This window comes from Varanus komodoensis, unplaced genomic scaffold (genome assembly GCF_004798865.1).
Source record: "Varanus komodoensis strain SLA01 unplaced genomic scaffold, ASM479886v1 scaffold1, whole genome shotgun sequence".
NCBI classification, from domain to species: Eukaryota; Metazoa; Chordata; class Lepidosauria; order Squamata; family Varanidae; genus Varanus; species Varanus komodoensis.
In genome coordinates, this window is record NW_025335268.1 from 79059706 (window position 1) to 79081063 (window position 21358).

The window sequence follows — 21358 nt, forward strand, 5'->3', positions numbered from 1 at the left end:
AAAATTGTGTGTGAAATTTAACTCCAGCAGCATTAACAGTATGGTAGTTAGTTGGGAAAAGAATTTGGAGGCACAATTTCACCTTTGCCTAGTTTTACAGATAAAGAGTAATGATGTTATCTTTTAATGATCCTGGTTAATAAGGCAACTTCAGTGTGCCCATTTCATATGGGTAAAAGTCTGTGCAACTTTCAGGATGTCCCTGGAAGATTCTGCAACAGTAAGCTAGCAGACTTTCAAGATGCTGAACCATTCTTGTTTTGCCAAAGACAATTAATCGTGGTAATTTTTTTGAGATGCATCTCAGAGTGGTAAACCAGGAATGTGCCACTTGATACATCTGGATAATATATAGGGTCTGATTTTTCAATGCTTCTATATATCTAAAGGAAGAACTGGAAGACCTTTAGAAAGGATGCACTTTCTAAAGTTCTGGAGGCCACACACTTTGCATATCATGTACAAGTAGGCTATTATAAAATAAAAGTATAAGATTACATGAATGCTCCCTTACCACTTCTTCTTGCTTAGTCTTGTCAACTGGCCACGATTCAAGAGGTGTATCTGGGATTAATGGAGGCAGTGGCTGAATTGGATACATTGGCTGGCTGGGATTCCCTGGTTGCTGGGGATAAATGGGATGATTTGGGTTCCCTGGTTGCGGGGGCTGCATTGGGTGCTCTCCTGCATGTGGTGGGAGGGGATGTTGGGCTGGTCCTGCATGAGCCGGTTGATAGTGTGGTATTACGTTGCTTTGCCCAGTCATTGGCACGAATGGGCTATGCCCAGGTTGCTGCATCTGTGGATTCAGAGATGGCTGCTGTGGCTGCATTTGGTGGAGAGGTGGATGCATTGGATGGAGCCCTTGAAAATGAGTTTGGTGGAGCATTGGCCCTGAAGTGTGGTGCATCCATCCTCCCATGGGCTCATAGCCATAGCGTGGATACTAACAAGAAGAAGGAAGATCTGTTAGCAGAGGTTCTAATAGAATGACTAAAAATCAGCAAAAGTGTCACCATAGTGGCTACTCTAAGATATTGCTGAGCAAATATCTGTATCTTATGATATTCTAAAAACACCACATGGGGTCCATGGATGTTAAGACATGTTAGTACAGCAACTGTGGACTAGGGAATAGCTTTCTACCAGATCTGCATACAGACAGAGTAACTGCTTGGTCCTCTCATAATTGCAACAATCCTAAGTTTGGTCCCTCCTTCTCTTTCTGCTGTATCGTTTTTGTGCTTTGCCATACATGGTGACAAGGTCATTTTTCCAACCCTTACATCTACTGTCTCAGCAGCAGGAAGTTCAATGTAGATGGAACAGCAAGAGAAAATAACTTCAAATAAGATGTAGCTCAAGTCTCACATCAGAGCCTCTGACCCTCTTTTAAGGGCAGGCTCAGGAACTCAAAACGAAACTTGAGCTGGAGTGGCCTCTGCAGGCTTGGAACAAAAAACAATTATGCCACCTGGATTTTTTTTTTTTTTTAAAGGACGGCCGCACTTTCGCTAAGTGGAAGGCAGTCTCAGTTTCCTGCTGGATTTGAGGCAATATGTTATAATTCTGTTCCGCCTAATAAAGTTCTGTTTGTTCTGCATGTACTTAATTTTTGCTTTACATTTGTTATCTGTGTTTTATCTTGCTCTCCAGAGATCCCCAAGGCAATATAGAACTTACAAAGTGAATCTCAAAGCAAATCAAAGTAAGAACACAATAATCTTTAAAAAAAAGCAGAGAGCAGAATGAAAGAAAAACCATCCAACCCAACCTAAACAAAGTATTTACAGCCCATCTGAAGCTAGGCAAGAAATGCAAATACAACCTGCTTAGAGAGGGAATTCTGTGGTTAGGGGCTGGCACAGAAAAGACCCTGATCTATTTACCTACCAACCAACCATATCCTGACTTCAGACCAGGGCATGCATTTAAATAAACAGCTGTTAAGCCCCCTTTTGCTACAGAATAACAGTTGGCTATTGCTTTGTTCTAATTCTTCTTTACTTCAACAAATCTTCTCTTAATGTCTCTGTAGCTCTATGTATAGAGAAACATTAAGGTAGATATGAGTTCCATAGAGCTTGTTTCTGTGTGACAAGCGACAACCTGGTTCAAATGAACAGCACATACTTACTTCTGAAAGCTATACCAACAAAATGACCAGACTTTAGGGCATTTTAAACAACCAGAGCTGTGTAGAATTGTAATAACTGTGTGAGTTTTGTTGCAATATTTGGCACCAGTGGGATTTATAAATGCAGTTTCTTTTGAGTGACAAGGTCATAGGGAACATACCTGATGCCCAATTAGGCTCTGGTACCATTTTAAAGGTGTCATTACCTTAGAGGATACAAAATCAACAGAGATATTTCTGAGTATCCTGTAACAAGCATTTTAAATAAATTGCTTTGTATAAAATATGTTAGTTTTCAGAGTGACATGTCCTGATAGAAAATGCATTGGTCATTCTAAAGGTCATTTAGAAACATTCCAATCCCATTCTTCCTATGTCTTTCATAAATAAATGGTTTTCATAAATTACATTTCCAGTGAATTACACAAAATCAGTATTCCCAGATGTATGTTCCTGGGAAGTTTGACTAGATTTTCATTTCAAAGGAAGTGGTAGGTTGGTTTTTACTATATTACGAGTAAGTCTCTCTTTCTATTGAAATCAGGAAATACTTAAAGTACATATAGCTAAGCATTTAATTTTATTGGCTATTTGTTCAGTAATATACACATCTATATGGGTGGATAAAAATCAATTATTTTTTAAAAGTAAAAAAATCAGATTTTAAAAATTTGAATTAGATTTTTTATTTAAATTGGAATTTTTAAAAATAAAATGCTTTTGAGGAAAATTATCTAAAGAAAGTTTTCTGTTTAAGATACATTATAGTCCAAAGGTTATTTATCACGAAATAAGGATTAGCTTTTAATTACGTAGCATGAGGTTTTATATTCATGCAGTGTTCACATTTATTGGTAAATGTCACGCTTTTCCAGAGGTTTCTGTAAGATTATTGGACAGTTTTTCAGTCTAGGAGATATTATTACAGATGCTTGGTTTTATAGTTCTCAGAACTGTGAATTTGTGTCTGCAGAGATCACATGCCTCTTCACAGCAAAAAAGTTACAAAATATACAGGGTTGAAAAAACCCCATTATTCCTTTGCAAATCTATGTACACAGGATCAACTCCTTACCTCTTAAGTGCTAAGTTTCAAAAAGTTCAATGAATAGAAGAAGACTGTTGGAAGTGGAAAAGATCTGCACAAAAAGCTTAACTGGAAGGAGGGAGGGGCAAGCAGAATACCCTTTTGAGCAGAATACTCCACAGGCTTTTTGATCTTTTTGTGTATTGTCCAAGGTTTATCATATTTTTCCCTGGATGAGAAATTTGTAATGGCAGCAGGCCACTAAAAGAGATTCAGTTTGAGAATATTTTAATGAAGTTCCTCTACCTGCTGGTAAGACAGGCATGCATGCAAATTATGCAGAAAACCATGATTTAAATCTAATCATACTGATATAAATCAAATTCACCCTGATTAAAATTGCCGAATAACACTGTTTATTTTTCTATCCACCTAAATCCATTTCTCTGCTACCTTTACTTTTTCTTCTACTCTATTAATAAAGTCTTACTTGTCAGCATATAGAATAATGGCCTTCTAAATAATGGTCTTTCACCTGAAAATATTGACTACTTGACTCTTTCTACCACTGTTGTTTAAAAGTACTGGCATTTCACACAAACTGGCAGATTCAGTGCTGTAAGCTTTGAATCATGATTTTTTTTATTCTGCTTTAATTTAAATGTGAAAAATATAAGTGAAACACTACATTTCCAACCTTACCTCATAACTGAAATTGATATAACCAGGATGCTGTGGCAGCTGTGAAAGAGGAAGAAAATTACAAGTTTTCATCCAGACAATTTAATTAATCATCCACCTTCCTTTATCGTTTTAACTGTGACTTTGGATGGTTGGAGCATTTGAGATGGTTGCAAGCATTAGCATTAATTTGAAACCCCAAAGTCAATTGTTTTAAGGGTGCAATCAGTCCCATCCGTTGCATTTTCCGTGAACTGAGAGGCTGATGAGATGCAATGCAGAAGAGGTGGGGTGGCAGAGGTGATCCTTGGTCCCTGCCCCTTCTTCTCCATTTCAGCTAAACAGGCACTTTCAGGGAGCGGGAAAGAGGTTCGAGTACCGTAAGGAGAGCTCGAGCCCTAGCAGTCCCAGTCTTGTCTTCCTGCCCCCCCTAATGCTGCTTAACCCCATCTCCAGGGTTGATTTTCCAGCCTCGGGGGCAACCAGCATGGTCCTTTCTGCACTGGCAACAAATGGGGGCTTTGTTGCTGACCTCAGATCTGAGAATCCAACATATCCTGTGATACGTAGGATCACTCTCCATGTGAACATCAAAAGTACTTTAAATGTGCACCTTAGTTTGCATTGTAAGGATGCTGTACAGCTTCACCTGTCATTAAATATTAATTCTTAACTATTATTTGGAATTAGCACTTACTGGAATAGCACATGTTATACTTAAGAGGCACATAACCAAAGTCCAGATCTCCATTTTTCTCATCACACGTCCTGTAATGATAAAGAGAATTCTTTTTCCCTTTGATAGGTCAAGTCAAAGCATACAATGTACATAATTAATATCTGCTCTTTGTTAAACCAACTTTTTAAGATGTAAGCTGAGCTACTTTGTTTCTGTTGAATGTTAATTCCTTTGGATATAATCCAGTCACTGTCCCCTTTACCTCAGGGGAAGAATTAGGCAGAGCAGTTTATTCTACTGAAACAAATAATGGGCCTTAAAGTCGTTTGCTTTGTGGTGGTGACAGTCCAGGCGCATAGGTCATAACTTTGGGTTAATATGATCACTTAAATAACTCCTGATCATCCTAAATTTTGTTTAGCATCATTTGCTGTAGCCTTGCCCATCTTGTCTGGTTTAACATTGGACTAGTGCCATGATTCATTTGTTGGTGTCTTTCCTCAGTGCAGCAAACTATTCTTTTTATACATGGTCACACACACACGAGTATATTGTGGAGGGTGGGGAAAAGAACATTGCAGTAGGCTTTTATCAATTGATATCATTAACTAAGCATTTAATTGCATATCTAAAATTTGTCTTACATTTACTCAGTGGAGCTAGTACCTCCTCCAGACCCTCCATCTGTCGCATATCGGATGGAAACAGAACGTTAACAATGACATTTTTCTGATTCCCCACAAAAAAACATCCTAGCAGATAGTTTATATTTCTAGTGGTGTAGTGCAAGCAGCTAATTCTGACAGAACTTCATTGAAATCAATATTAATGCATATATAACTTATGAATTGCCAGTAGGCTATCCAACTAAGAAAATTTTCAGTAAACAGTGAGTTGAAAATGGCTTATCCTTAACTGATTAACAGAGCAGTCCTACCAGTGGCAGGATGGGGGAAGTTATGGCAAAGAAGCAACACGTCATCCAAAACTATATGGATGACAGGCTTATACTATCAGGGTAGAAGTTAGAGAAGAGTGGAATTAGGGAACTGACTAGGTGCATTTGAACATAGTTTTCCACATTTGTATTTAAACCACTCTATTTCCTTTCAGTGCAAATCACCCTACAACCCCCAGAGTCTCTAGGTTTTCATCTAAATTATAGACTTGCTTGGACTCAAAATGAGTTTCATCTTAATTCTTCTATCACCTATTTAATCAAACAGTCAGTTGATTGGTTAACTAAAAAAAGAAATGAGCCAGAATGTTAATTGGAAAACACCAACAAGTTTAGAGCTTTGATTTGAAACTTACATGATCATGAAGAAGAAATTATATCTGTGGTAAGGGCTTAATCAAAGTAATTTTTAAACCAAATATTGAGAACTGCTGGTATAACAAGGGATCTAAGTTATGTTAATAGCCTTTCTTCAGAAGATCTTGAAAACTCTTGCATTATGACATCTTTAATTTCAAGTTTATAGGGACTTTGAAGAAAAGCATAGCACATAAATGCTCAAGAAAAGCCAAATATTTTCTGTCATTTGGAAAAGAAAACATGAGTTTCATGTAAAATAATCAATAGATAACTGAAACGATGCATATATTTACCTTTTGGAAGTTCTTGTTGGATTCTTGATATGTGCTTTGCTCCAGCAATCTTGGTAGTTTAAGGACTTTTCTTACTTTGGCTCATATTTAAATAGTTTTCCCACATACAACAGCCAATCAGAATAAAAGTGTATTTTTTTCCTGATCCTGTTGTATCATACTTTTTCAGACATCAGATCATACCTGGGAATGAATATTGTGATTAAAGTGTACAGTCTTTCATTATGCATGCATGCATGGCTTGGAAAGACATATTATTTTGCATCTCCAAATTGCCTGTAATGCTTGTGAAAGTTTGCAGTAGTTTCAGATCATCCTACTTGAGTTTACTGGCAATTTGATCCATCTCATCAAATTGCCATTTATTTCTTTTAAAAATAAAATAAAAATCAAGCCTTATTATTGTCCTCTTCTAACTTCCACAGGCTTTCCCAGTCAAATTATAAAGGCCGAAGCACTTAATAGCTGAATCTCCTCTTACTATGATACTCTGAATTACTTGGGGAGGGGTGGCAAACAATTATGAAGGTCAGGCCCTAGAAAATAGTCTTAATATGTGGATTGCAATCTGGGCCAGCATAGATGGTGACTAGGAATAATGGAGAACATAATCCACAACAGTTCAGGGCCATCCATTTGGGAACTGCTGCTTGGGAAAAAAGGAAATTTACCAACAAGTCAGTAATATTACTCTTTTCACAATTCTCATATCCTACCAGGAACTGGACTACTTTAGGGTTCCAACTGTTGGCCAGAATCAGAACATCTGCCTCCCAAAATTGGTCCCAGACCCTGCTGGATCTCTCTGTGCCAGCTGAAAGTCCTGGGGGAAAAGCTGTAAAAAAGAAAGTTCTTCGTTCCACAACTTGCCCCAGAGGCACAGGTCTTCCTGTTTGCTGTAGTGCCTGCATCTGGCCTGGCCTTTGCTATGTTGCCTTGGCAATGCAAGTCTCCCCGCTAGATGTGGGTCTTTCCTTGCATCTGGTTCCTGCTCTCCCATGTCCTTCCGTGCTGTCTTGCCTAGAATGCAGATCTGTACCTTTCCTGATAACTTGATGCATCTGGTTCCTGCCATGCCTTGCCATATCCTGCTTTGGTGCATTCTGCTTTGCCTGACTGCATCATCAAGTCTTGCTTTGCTGAATTGTGCCATGCCATGCCCCACTTTGCCACCCTGTTACCTAGCCTTGGTTGTCGCACCTTCTCTCCTCTTGAGCCCTTCCCAGTTATCTGCTGCAACGTACCTGCACCTCTGTTTGTCTTCCTGGTTCTTGACCCTTGGCTTCTTCCTGATCATGTCTTTGTCCTGCATGATGCATATGTACGCTGCCTGACCTTGGCCTGTTCTGTGACTGCAACTTGAATTTGCTATTGGACTTTGGGTTCTGTTGTCGCTTGCCATTCACACTTGGACTCTCACACTTGGACCAAAGTTTGGTCCACTGAACATTTAGCTGCCTTTATGCCTTGGGAAGATTTATGTTGAAGCAGTGAATGGACTTTTTAAACTTGTATTATATGTTTAAAAAATTCATGGTAGGGGATATCCATGGGAATATTTAAACTTTGAAGCTACAGAACTCAAATCACTACGCACAACTTAAATGAGCATCTTTTTTCCTGTTAATTCAGAAAGGGCATAGCTCTTTTACTTAGAAAAAAGCATTTGTAACCATGATTGCATTCTGTCTTTTCCTTTCTTTGTTAGCCTTCCTTTTCTCTCAAAACTCCATCACAAGAACACCTGGTTCTTCCTGTTACTCATCAGTTACTTTCCCCTTTCCTTAGCCATGTGCCAGCTAACCTCTGGCTCTTGTAATGTAATGCATACTCTTTTCTCTGTTTACTACCAAAGGTTTAGCTGAAATCCAGTCTTTCTTCAGTCTCTTTCTTTTTGGACTGTTTCCATCCCTTCCTTATATCAGCCTTTCCCAACCTTGTACCTTCCAGACACATCTGGATGGCGACACCCAGAATTCCCAGTCGATGGCCCTGCTGGGTGGGAATTCTGGAGTTGTGGTACAAATGCCTCTGAAGGCTACCAGGTTGGGGAAGGCTGCCTTATATCACTACTTCTCTTTGTTTAGCATGGAAGTAGAAGCCCAGCAGATTATCCCTTTCCCAGTAATTAATAGTGCATGTGAGTCATGTAGTATGGATTGCTGTAATAGGCAGGAAAATAAGAATCTCATGATATATTTATATAACTTTTGATATGATATAGGCACTTTTGATGGTTTGGGTTGGCCTTAGCTGCTCACATAAGCAGGTGAACAAAGGCCTAAATATGTGGGTATTAGGTACTGTGCTGTAAATAGGGAGGTGTTGCAGTCTGCTAGCCGCATCTTGTGATCGGATTCAAACTACATATGGGATGGGGGATCATGCATTGTATTACATGTATCTAGCTCCATATAACTTAAATTTGGTCAAAAGCTATCATATAACATTCATAGAATTTTTACAGAAATTAGAATCATGGGTTTGAACAAAGCACTGTGGAATCACATTAATATCCAAAAAGATTTGGATCTGCCATGTTGAACATGCTTGCTGAAGCTCCCTTGTTATCAGTGAAGCATGCATCCAAATGCATACATAATCATATGTTTAGGACAAAGGGATGCTAAAAGTTGAGCACTCATTGGCCAGCTCAGACGAAATCTCACATGAAATCTCAGAAAGTTTTGCAGTTGAATGCAGAAGCCTCAAAAATGACTTGGGTAATATTTTAAAATGCTTGAGGTCCCATCCTTTTAAGGGCACACTCTTTTTGAATGTATTTGTTATATGTTGTCATGCTGACATTTGTTAACATATCAAAGTCTGTAATTTACACACAATTCAGATTTTCTGACTGATGTAAATAAGATAAATATGCTTGCTTGCTTACAATGAAATACAGAAAATTACATTTTGGTTTCTTTAACACAAGCATAATGTGGAAAGCTATATGCCAAGCTTGCTTTTTCCCCTGTTTAGAAAAGTACCAATAAAGCAAGAAACGCTAGTCATACTATCTGTTAAGCTTGTAATTTCAAGCAGTAGAAGGAATTTAGTAATTAGATGTCGGGGAAACTTCCTTGACTAAGCAAGAATGATGCACATGATTAACATTTAGGGTGGGAGGTGGTTAACTTATGACAAAAACATAGAGTGAAAATTGCTTGTCCATATTAAGTGACTATATAATCAGCAAAGAACCTTCTCTGGTATTCATAAGGGATTTTAAAAAGTCTCATGGGTTATCCTGGAAAATACACATATTTAATAGTAAATCCTTTGATTCTTAGAAGGTTATAAAATTTTACAATAGTTGTCATCAACATTTTTGCTTGTTTATGATGACTGGACATACAGCTCTTGATACTTCCTATTGCTTTAGGGATGCTTTCCTACTTGCAGCTGGGATCGCTAGAGAACATGGCAGCCTCTGCCTGCTGCCATCTTAATTCCTCACGAATGCTTCCTTGTCCTTTGTAAATAGCCATGGCCACCCATGACATGGTTTTATGGCTGGGTCAAGTTTCTAACATTTCCAGATTTGCCCATTGATCCAAAATGTTGCCTGTCCCTCTACTAAAAGATATTTGCCTCATTAACTGAGAAGCTCTGGTGCACAGGGAACTATGTAACCTAAGGCTAGCCATTGAGTCTGTGCAGTGACTTCGTAATTCCAAACTACCTCCTTCTGGTTCAGCTGTATGAGTCCAACTTCAGGAAAGGGATTGTTGAGTGTGAGAGAGAAGCCAAACCCAGTCAGTTAATCCACAGCACAGAAATTAATGAGAAGAATCAACAAAACCCTCCCTTTGTCAGTGTGACTATCGGCCTACAAATTGAAGTGCTGAAAATCACAGAGCGTAACTTTCAAAAAGACAAAACCTGAATCCATGGCAGAAAAGTAACTTAAAACAATAGATTTACAGGCATGGGGCCCATTTTTGCAGAGGAGAACGAGGGGAGAGGACTGGGACAAAGCCAAAGGCTTCAAAATATAGTTTGAAGGATTGAGTATAGCATGAAACATTGCTGAAGACTAAAAAGTTTTTTTCCTGACTGCTATAAATGCACATACCAGGGATTACTTAGTATGGATTTGTACAATCCTAAACAGGTTTGGACAGAAAAAGGCCTATAACAGAGCCAGCATGCACTCAGCATGCGCAGAATTGTATGTACTCTTAATGCATCAACACTCCCTGTTTTACCCTCTGTGGGTGGTCAACCTTTCTGTACATGCTTATGCATTCAACTACTTCTGTGTGATTGCAAGTATAGAGGCTGAGATAAGTTGGTATTCTGGATTAATGATTTCTGTGAATGAGGGTGTGTAGCTAAGTAAGCTGCATTGTCTTGAAGCTTTTGAAGACCACAGCACATAATCATTCCCAACCCTACTTACTCTACATATCAGTGACAACTATCAAGAACACTTTTTAAGAGATGCTAGCAAAATTAGCATAGCCTATGTGAGGCAAGTGTTTGTAAAAACAAAACACTGCATCATTCAAGATTTATTTATTTATTTATTAAAGGCTTTTGTATGCCGTCCTAGGCTTACAATATTTAAAAACAAAAACAACAATTTCAATAAATAATAAAACAGGACAAAACAATCACAAAACAAACAGAGCGACAAAACTTAAAAGCTGTTAAATTTTAAAATACTGTTTAAATAAAAAGGTTTTGGTGTGGTGCTGAGAAGAGTATAAACTTGGTGCCAGGCATATCTCTCTGGGAAGTACATTCCAGAGTCTGGGCACCACAGCAGAGAAAGCCCTACTCCAAATTGATGACCTTTTCACCTCTCTTAGAGAGGGTTCCCAGAGCAGGTCTTCTCCCATAGATCTTAAGGGGCATGAGGGTATATAAGGAAGGAGACGTTCCTTCAGGTATCCTGGTCCCAAGCCATTTAGGGCTTTATAGGTCAAAACCAGCACCTTGAATTGGGCCTGGACTTCAACTGGAAGCCAGTGGAGCTGGTAGAGGACTGGCATTATTTGAGAGTAATGGCTGGTCCCCGTCAGCAGCCTGGCAGCTCTATTCTGTACCAGTTGCAGTATCCAGACCGTTTTCAGGAGCAGCCCCACATAGAGCGCGTTGCAGTAATCCAAGCAGGAAGTTACCAGAGCATGTATCACTGTTGCTAGGGAGTGCTCATCCAGGTAAGGACGCAGCTGATGGATCAGTCAAAGTTGTAGGAAAGCACTCCTTGCCACCACTGCCACCTGGAACTCCAGTGACAGCTCTGAGTCAAGGAGTACTCCCAAGCTGCGGACCCTGTCCTTTAGAGGGAATGCTACCCCATCCAGAACTGGGTCAAAATTACCTAGCTGCAGACCTGCACTGCCCACCAACAGGACTTCCGTCTGATCTGGATTGAGGCTCAGTTTATTGGCCCTCATCCAGCCCATTACCTCGGCCAGGCACTGGTTCAGTTCAGGTCATCATACAGGGCGACCAAGACAGATTCAGTACCAGAACCGGGTCTGAAGCCAGAGTGAAATGGGTCTAGATAATCAGTTTCATCCAAGAGTGTCCGGAGTTGTCCCACCATGACCCACTGTTTGCCCAAAAACGGAATATTGGCCACCAGTCTAAAGTTGGTGGCCACCTCTGGGTCCAGGGATGCCTTCTTCAGCCACAGGCTGGATCATCGCCTCCTTCTAGGGGGCTGGGACCTGGCCCTCCCTCAGTGAGCCATTAATAACCTCCTGGACCCAGGGACCAATGCTGTACCTAGCCCCTTAAGTAGCCAGGAAGGGCAAGGCTCAAGAAAACAGGTGGTCGGACGTACCATCCCAAGCACCTTGTCCACATCATCAGGCTGCAATAACTGAAACTCATCCATTAAAGATGGACCAGACGGAGGTCTGGACACTTCCCGTACTGGAACAGTATCAACTGTGGAATCCAGATCACGGCGAATCTGAACGATTTTTTCCTTGAAGTGTTGGGCAAGGTCATCACAGCAGGCTGCCAAAGGTGCAACCACATCATTTTCTTGGCCAGTGTGTGTTAGGCCTCACACTATTCGGAAAAAGCTCCACTGGACGGCACTGTGAGGAAGCAATGGAAATGGAGAAGAACTGCCACTTCACCACCCTCACCGCCACAGCATAGGCTCGATAATGAGCGCGTGTGTTTGGTCAGATTCGTCCCAAGATTTCCTCCACTAGTGCTCTAGCTGTCTCCCAACCTGCTTCATTCCCCGCAACTCAGGCGTATACCATGGTGCCGAGCAGGGAGGGGGCGCTTAGAAGCGATCGTATTGATTGCCCTGATCATCTCCCTATTCCATGAATCGACCAGGACATCAACAGGAGAGCCAGCTTTATCAGCTGGAAAATACCCCAGAGCCCTGTTTTTTTTATTACACAACCACTGTGGTATAGTGTTGTGGTATAGTGGAATTCAATTCAATTCATTAGAATCAGCCACTATGGTAGGGTTTCATGTTGCCATTTACAAATAATACCAGACTTTCTTCAGTAGCATTTGAAGATAAATTACATTGTGCAGAGGAAGGTATTCAAACTAGGTTTCTTGTTGGCCAGCCTTTTAACAATGCTTCAAGGTCCTGAAGAGAAGATCAGGTATATTCTGGAAAAATGGGGAGTCTTGGAACACATGCATCACAGTTCAGTTTAATTGTGTACAGTTCTTCAACTGAATAAGGACATTACTGAATTGGAAGGAAAGTAGAAAACGACAACAAAAATGATCAAGAGGCTGGGACATCTCTTCCATGAGGAGTAGATGTAAAAAGTGGGACTGTTCAGCTCAGGAAAAAGGGTAAGAGGACACATGACAGAAGTGTTTAAAATTGTGCACAGATTTGAAAAAAAAATGAGAGGGAGACATTTTTCTTCCTCTCCCACAGCAGTCAAACCTGGGGTCATCCTATGAAGCTCACTATGGTAAGGTTTAGTACAGACCAGAAAAAATACTTCATTGCACAACACATAGTTAAATTATGGAATGCAGTGCCATGGGAAGTAGCAGTGGACAGAAATCTAGAAATCTAAAAGGGCTTGGACAGGTTCATGGAAACAGACTTCCTACCTGTGACTCCTGGAGGTGGCATGCCTGCATATACGGCAGCAAAGGTCTTGCACACATTCTGCTTCAGCAATCCTGTTGCTGGGCTAGATGAACCTTTGGTCTAATCCAGCGGGGCTTTTCTATGTTTCTGTGTAAATCGTATTCAAAAGCAAAACATACAGAGCCCCTTATTGGTTTCATGTCCCTACCAGCTTCAGCATGGCAAACTCTGCACATTCTCAGCCTGTGTGTGTGTATGTGGGGGTGGGGGGAGGAGAGAATTCTACAAAAACTAGAATAGTGATTTATTTATGTTTCTGTGTAAGCTGGAACACAAAGCACTTGGTCACTTTTTCCTCTAATTTGTTCTCAAAGGGCTGATCAGTGTAGATCCACATTGGCTGCAAAATTGGAATACCTTTATGAGCCAACCATGAGTGCATGCGCAAACATACACATGCACATTTAGATACACACATTCCACTGAGCTGAGCTTACTGGATTGAACATAATCTTCCTCAACTATTTGGGCAAAAGTGATTGTTTCTATGGAATGGAATTTTCCTAAATGGGTGGGTCCAGTAGATAAGGATTATAATACATAATCAGACATGGCACCCAATTATGCAGGATTTAATTGAATAGTAAACATACTGAGTCTGAAAAATGTTTGCTTATTTGACAACATAACTACTCTACCATAATTGTTACTGCTATGCGAAAGTATTATATGGCTTTTTATCCATTTTGTAGCTTAAGATAGGTAAAGTCCACAACCCGTGCTGAAGTGCATTTAATGTAACCATTGAAAGATTACAGGCAGGCAAGCCTATTGTGTCAGACCATTTCCCTAGCCTTGTCTGGCTCTAGCTAGCAGGATGGGAATGAGAGAGAATAGTCTTTGCCACTTTCCCCTTGGATGTTTTCTTATTTTTTTTAAACCATGAAACTGCTTTAAACTAGCAGGTCAAAATCTTTCCCAGTGCTGGAACCATAGTGATAGACCAGGCTTGCCTTTAGATCCTGGTGCTTTCTCAGACCTGCCAGCACCACACCTTTGCCTCTCCCTGACATCAGAGTGGACACACACACATCCTTGTGTGGAGTGAGGATCCCACACAAGATCAGATCCCATCCTCTGAGGCTAAAAATCCATTTCCAATCTTGGAGGTAGAGATCCTGGCGCCATAGCACTGTAGCCTTAAGGATGTACCTGATAGTTGGCAAAATGTAAGAATATTAAAAGCTATAGAGCAAATATGTGAAAATACCATTTTATATGGGCTTTCAGATCTTGGGGCAAAAAAACCCAACAACAACCACCCACCATTCTGTCAAGTTTAGTCTGCTTAGTTTTTGCCCTTAGTACTTTTCTTCCCCCTTGATGTTACTGTGTAATTTCATGCCCATAGTGAAATCTTAGAGATAAGAGATAATTAAGAGTAACTCAGTCATCTGGCCATGAAACTTAAGTTTCCTTTAGAATTCTTTTACACTTTCCCTGTCCCAAGCTGGAAATGAAATCAACCAATAGAAAACAAGGGAGACATTGAGGATTTTGGCATAGCTAAGCTTGGCCAACAGCATGTGTGCACAAAATAAAATGTACCAGAGAGGACCTTGTGCTCACTGCAGATCTTATTTCATGTAAAAAGTGTGCTTTTAAACAGTTTTGTTTTTAAACTGCAATAACAGAAAGAAAATGTGGTGCTGATGTAAATGCAGTCAATTCTCCCCATATTGCAAGTTGAGGGCAAGAAATATGCTGAAAGACAATAGTTCATGGCAGTTCTACAAGGGACTTGAATTGCTAATTATAGGGCTTAGTTGCTTTAGATTTCTAGGGAAAAACCCCTCATGGAAAGCATCAATCCAAATGTGACAAAGTCCAAATACAATAATCAGTTGCATACTGAATCTTGTGCTCCTTTTGATTTGCATGGAAACTCATATTTAAAATAATAACAACAACAACAACTTTAAAAACAGTTGCGGTAATTTTCCATTATTTTAGCAGGACTTCTAGAGAGAAATGAAGAGCTAGCCAAATGCCCCTGGAAGCTGCAATGTGCTCAGCACAGTGTTACTTTTTGAAGAGTGTCCAAAACCTTCAATTGGTCCAGAATATAGGAGGGAAGACAGTCGATTCATAGAATAGTGGAATTGTAAGAGGCCAGAGGGCCATCAGGTCCAACCTCCTACTCAGTGCAGGACTCCATCTCTCTCCATCCCTTTCATATGGCTGTCCACTTACATTTGAATGCCTCTAGTATGGGAGAGCCAGAATCTTCATGGGTAATTGGTTCCATTGCCATACTGTTCTAACAGTTTGGAAGTCTGGCCTGATGTTCAGCTGGAACCTGGCTTCCTTTAACTTCATGCGCTTTGGAATGATCAAGAAATGATCCTGGCCTCCATTCAAGTTCTTGAAGAGTATTATTCTATCTCACCTCTGTTACCTTGTCTCCCAGTACTCCAGATGAGGCCCAATCAGTGCTGAGTAAAGAGAAACTAATACTTCACATGCTTTGGAAGTGATACGTCTATTAATGTAGCCTAAAATAGCATTTACCCTTTTTGCAGCCATATCACTTTTTATATCATTTTTAATTTTTTATACATAAAGGAGAAAAAAACCAAGAAAAAGTAACTTGTAAAAGAAAAAAAAAGATACCAGGAGACCTCTCACAAAAAAATTACATATAGCACTAAGTGCCAGAAGTTACACAAACTGTCAGTAATTATTATTACTCTATCAATGTTATAGCTACAGCTTTGACTTAATTATTGGCTATTACAAAAGAAAAAACTTTAACATGGGTATCGAATAGATTTTACATTGTTGATTCATATTCAGCTTGTGATCTACAACAATTTCAAGATCCTTCTCACTCGCAGACTGTTGAATCAAGTATTAGCCTTCTTGTAACTATGTGTTTGCCTTCTTTTTCCTAGTTGCAGAAAGTGGCATTTGTCCATACTGAATTTCATTCTGGTGTTTTCTGCCCAGAACTCCAACCTATCAAAAGCTCACTGAATCTTGTCTCTGTCTTGCAGAGTATTAACAATCCCACCCATTTTATGTTATCTTCATTCCCTGTATTTCTTCATGCAAAGCATTAATAGACATGTTGAACCCTGGGTCCAGGACTAAACCCTGGAGTACCCCACTTGTTACCTGCCCCCAGTTTAAGAAGGTGCTGTTGATGAGCACTCTTTGAATTCAAATCTGTAGCCAACTGTGGATCCTCTTGATCATTGTTCTATCTAGCCCACATTTAGTTAGCTTGCTAATCAGGGTATCAGGGGCACTTTGTCCAAAGATGTGCTGAAGTCAAGATAGAATTATCTCCACAGCATTCCTATCAGTCAAAAATGAAACACATGAGTGTGGCAGGATTTGTTCTTGACAAATCCAACTTGGCTTCTTGCAATCATTGCATTTTTTCAAGGTGTTTGCAGACTGACTGCTTTATGATCAACTCCAGAATTTTCCCAGGGATTGATGTCAGACAGTCTGGTTCTCTTTTTGACTGGTTTTTAAGTTCTTTTTTTCCTTTCTTAAAGATGGATACAAAATTAGCTCTTAGTCATCTGACACTTTCCATGTCATCCATGATTTCTCAAAGATTATAGACAGTGATTCGAGAGTTCTTCTCCTAGCTCCGAATGTCTCTAAGATAGAGATCATCTGGCCCTGGAGATTATAACTCATTCAACCCAATTAGATGGTTCTTTACCATTTTCCTATATTTCTTTAGCTGTCATACTGTTTCTTCAGCTTGTACTTCTCTTTTGTCAGTAAGGTCAGAGATCCTCTGTTGGGAGAAGACTGAACCAAAGTAGGAATTCAGCACTTCTGCCTATTCTTTGTCACCTGTTGTCATGTTGCCACCCACAATGAGTAGCAGAAGATCCAATTCCTTTCCTATTTTAGTATGGACATATCTGAAGAAAGTGTCCTTGTTGCTTTTTGCATCCCTGCCTAACCTCAGTTTAGTTCTAGCTTTAGCCTTCCTGATGCCATCCCCATAATTCCAGGCTACCTGCCTCTATTCCTCTTTCATAGCCTGGCTTTCTCTCCACTTCCTATACATGTCCTATCATGTTTTTAGATCATCTGTATGTTTTGCGAAGTCACATGGGCTTCTTCTGCTCTCTTCTACCCTTTTTCCTCGTTGGATTTTTTTTTTTTTTTTTTGTAATTGTGTCTTTAGAATTTCCTTTTTTAAAAAATCCCACCCATTTTGGACTCCTTTTTCCATTAGAGTCACTTGCCATGAGACTTTACTGATCATTATTTTGAGTTTATAAAAATTGACTTCCTAAAATCTGAGGTTTGGCTGCACTAGACTTTTGCTTCTTTTAGAATCAAGAATTCAAGTATGGCATGGTTACTTTCATCCAGAGTTCCCATAACTGTCTTCCCTGTTGGTTGGACTCAAGTCAAGGATAGCTGTTCCTCTAGAACCTCCCTCTACTTTCCGTAGGAGGTGGTTATCAACAGCACACATGAAGAATTTCTTGATGAGGCCGTGCTTGGCATAATTTATCAGGGAAATCAAAGTTCCCCATAAGTATGACATCATACTCCCCTGAACCTCTTGCAATTTGTTTTTTCAAAAGTTTCATCCTTGTCTTCTCCTTGACTGGGTGGTCAGTAATAGACTCCAACCTCTGTTTTCCTTTTATTCCTTGTTCTATATATAGTAAACCAGATGTTCTCAATGGAACGACTAAGCTCATCCTTCTGTATTTCTGTGCAGAGATATGTATCTTTAACATATAGAGTGACTCTGTCTCCCTTCCTTTTCTTCTTCTTGAACAAGTTAAATCCTTCTATTGTGAAATTCCAGTCATGGAATATCCCACCAAGTTTCAGTTATATCTATTAGATTGTATTCACCCTCCTGTATTAAGAGTTCAAGTTCATGCTGTTTGTTTCCAATACTCTGAGCATTAGTATATTGACATCAAAGACTATGTGCTTTATACTCTAGCTTTCTTCCTCCATTTTAGAAGGCTATTATTGGTCACTATTAGAGCGGTTCTCTTTGTTGTGGTGCATAAAGCTTTGTCTGTTGTTACACCCAAGTATCCTTCTTCATCCCCTGTAGGATTCGGTTTAAAGCCTTCCTGATAAATTCCATCATGCTGTGGCCAAAAACATTTTTTCCAATATGTGTAAAGTGCAATCAGCAGTCCAGCAGCCCATCTTCCAGGAAGTGAAGTCTATGGTCCCAGAATCCAAAGCTCTTACACTGACACCACCTTTGTAGCCAAGAATTTGCTTGGGGAAATTATCTTTCCTTGTCTATTTTTCTTCCAAGAACTGAAAGGATTTAAGAGAAGACTATCTGGGCCCCAAAGTTCATGACTTTCCTCCTTCAGGCTTCAAAGTCTGATATGTTTTCTTCAAAGCTTTGCTTGGCAGTGTCATTTGTTCTCAAGAAGGAAGGGATGTGTGTCTGTAGGCTGTATGAGCTTTTGGTGCCATTCAGTTCGATATCACTAATCTCTTCCTCAGGGAACCAGTATGCCTGACAAAGCCATGAGTCTTCACAACATACATGTGTTTCCATTCTTTTGTGTTTCAGGGAGTCTTCTTTTCTTGTTGGTGCAAGCCTTTGTATCATTGCTACTACTCGGTAAACCTTTAGCCTCTTGCTTAGTGTTGCACAGGATGACTTGTAATTCTTCCATTGCAGGCTGCCCTCCGGTCTCATCCTCAAGTAACTGAAACCAGTTAGCAGTTCCATAGTTCCACTACCTTCACTGGTGTTGAGTTTCTTCTAGTTCTTCTGTTCCGGTCACCCTTTTTCAGGGAGTTTCCACTTCATTTTCTCTTCTCTCAGGATTCTCCCTTTCTTCCTCAGCTTGCTGTTGTACTTTTATCTGTACTACAGTTAGTTGTTGTAGTTCCACTGCTCTGACTAAAAATTCTTCACCTCTTTTTCCCTTCCAGGTAGACACTTGCTGCTCTAGTGCTCTCACCTTTCTTCTAGCAGGGCCACTAGCTTGCACCTGGTACACATGTAGGCCATGTTGACCTCAGGCAGAAAAACAAACATTGCACAGACCTTGCTGTTCTCCACTACTGGGGAATCTTCTAGGTTCAATTCTTTCTGCTACCTTTTTGATTCTAGCTTGCTGGGCCTATTGTAACTACCAGTGCTTTCTCTTGTCTTCCCTTGAAGGTTAACAACAGAATCTTAACAGTAAATGAGAGTGTGTAGAAGGAAGAAGACAAGGGCAGGGAGAGGAAAGCTAAGGGAAAAAAACTTAGGAACCTTCCTCTTCATCTCCCCTGCCAAACGTTGCCTCCAAACTTCTATTTGCTTTCCCTGTTTGTTCACTTTCTGGTTGCTTGTTTCCAATAGTTCCTAGACAAGCTGGGGCAACGTCCCCTGATCTGCTCAGCTAGGAGCTAGTAGTGGATGTTTATCCTGGAGATATTATACCTAACATAAAGCAGCTGCCCAGGGTGCCTATTCCTTTCCTGGCACAACCAAAATGTTTGTGGTTACCTTTAAAGCCCTAAATGACTTGAGCCCAGGATATCAGCTTGCTTGCTCCAAGGTCTGCTGGGCAAGCTCATCTTCTTGTCTCATCAGTGATTGAAACACCACTGATTGGGATACAGAAGAAAGCATTTTCTGTGACTGTGGCTTAGAATTTGGAAATCTACACCTCCAGAGATCAGTTGCCCCATTCTCTTTTCTTTTCACCACCTGCCAAAGTTTCTGCTTCTGTTCTGACAGGTATTTAGTTTGCCGGGATGAGGATAATTTTACAGCTGCCCCTTTGGTTTTAAACTGCTGGTTATTTTTGTTGTTAATTAATCTCTTCTGGATTCTAGACGGCTGCAAGCTGCCCTCAGCACTGCAAAATGCAGTGGAGGACTGGGATATAACTACTGTAAATAAATAAGTGTGAAATTTATGGGCTTTCCTTGTAGTTTTTCCCTCCTGATTTTCATCCATGAGGAGTCCTGTTGCCTGTGAATGCAGAGGTTCCTTTTCGTTCTTAGGCATAATAACTGAAGGTCATCTTATCCATGACTGTCTAATTTTCTGTGTCTTTCTCTGTGTCTTCCTTACCATCTATGTCAGGGGCCAATGTCATACCTTCCAGCAATTAATTCTTCAGGCTTTGCTGCATCATAAAAAGTACTTACTGAGTCTTGCTTCCTGGTGTTTATTTTTCCTTTTGTCTCATCTGAATGGGAACTGAGGGTAGCAGCATACGACAAAATTGCAACAAATGTTGTGTCAACAGATAACATTTTTGGAAGCAGAACTTCTTGTGGGGGGCACACAGTCAACTGAAACTCTCATCCGCCCTCAGATGTTTAGTTCTCTCCCTAAATGGCTTGTCTGCACTTAGTCCAACAGTGGCAATCCAAATGCCTCTGTGAAGCTTATATGAGTCTAGCAGTATATACTTTTTTTTTTCCATATATGAGGATCTTAGTTAATCCAAACTGAAAGTTGTTTGATTACCACTGTCCATGAAGACAGTGGTGAAGACAGTGATATGCCTTTGAAGATAGCCTTTTAGGTACCATGGCTTTTTATAACAGGTGTGTATAGATGGGGGTAAAGTAGAATAGGCAGCTTGTTTGGATAAAGTGGATAAACCAAAGCAATATTGTAACAGAAGTCACTGAAAAAAGTAGGTGCATACTGTCCGGAGGCGCCACCTAACTGTGAGGCCATTTACCATGTCAAAAAGAAGATATATTCCTCTAAATTGCCACCATGGGTGTTATCTTGCTTGTAATGTTTGAAGGTCAGTCACATATCTGAAAACATGGCTAGATGGTTATGACTGATCTCATTCTAGATGGGTGTTTGCTGCATGCTTTAAGCCAAGACTGTTCAGGCATTACAGAAGATGAACCATTGAATCACATTGGAAAGATGAAGAATATGATAATGGGGAGAACCTTTAAATGTGCAATGTTGTCCATGGGTCTGCTGTTGATCAGATAATTTTTTCTTTCTCCTTTACCATTAAAATTGTCTTCAGAAGCTGGGTCAAACCATCCAGCCCTGCATTGTCTGCACCAAGGGACAGAGTCAGCCTATAACTCTTCAGATGTTCTGACTCTCATCACTGGTTATGTTTGTTCTGGTGACCACAGGTTGCCTACAATTTTGATTGACGGAGGCTC

The 21358-nt window shown here is 40.2% G+C and overlaps 2 protein-coding genes across 4 annotated transcripts in view; one reads left to right on the forward strand and one right to left on the reverse strand.

Annotated features, from left to right (window-relative positions):
* Positions 1–21358, forward strand: part of ARHGAP6 (Rho GTPase activating protein 6) — a 269620-nt gene that overhangs the window by 168700 nt on the left and 79562 nt on the right. The window lies entirely within an intron of this gene.
* Positions 179–5341, reverse strand: AMELX (amelogenin X-linked). The gene is made up of 4 exons (XM_044432262.1): positions 4543–5341; positions 3867–3905; positions 2299–2343; positions 179–946 (listed from the first exon to the last, which is right to left on the reverse strand). Exons 1-4 carry the CDS (start codon positions 4603–4605, stop codon positions 425–427), a joined length of 669 nt encoding a protein of 222 aa, XP_044288197.1. The 5' UTR covers positions 4606–5341; the 3' UTR covers positions 179–424.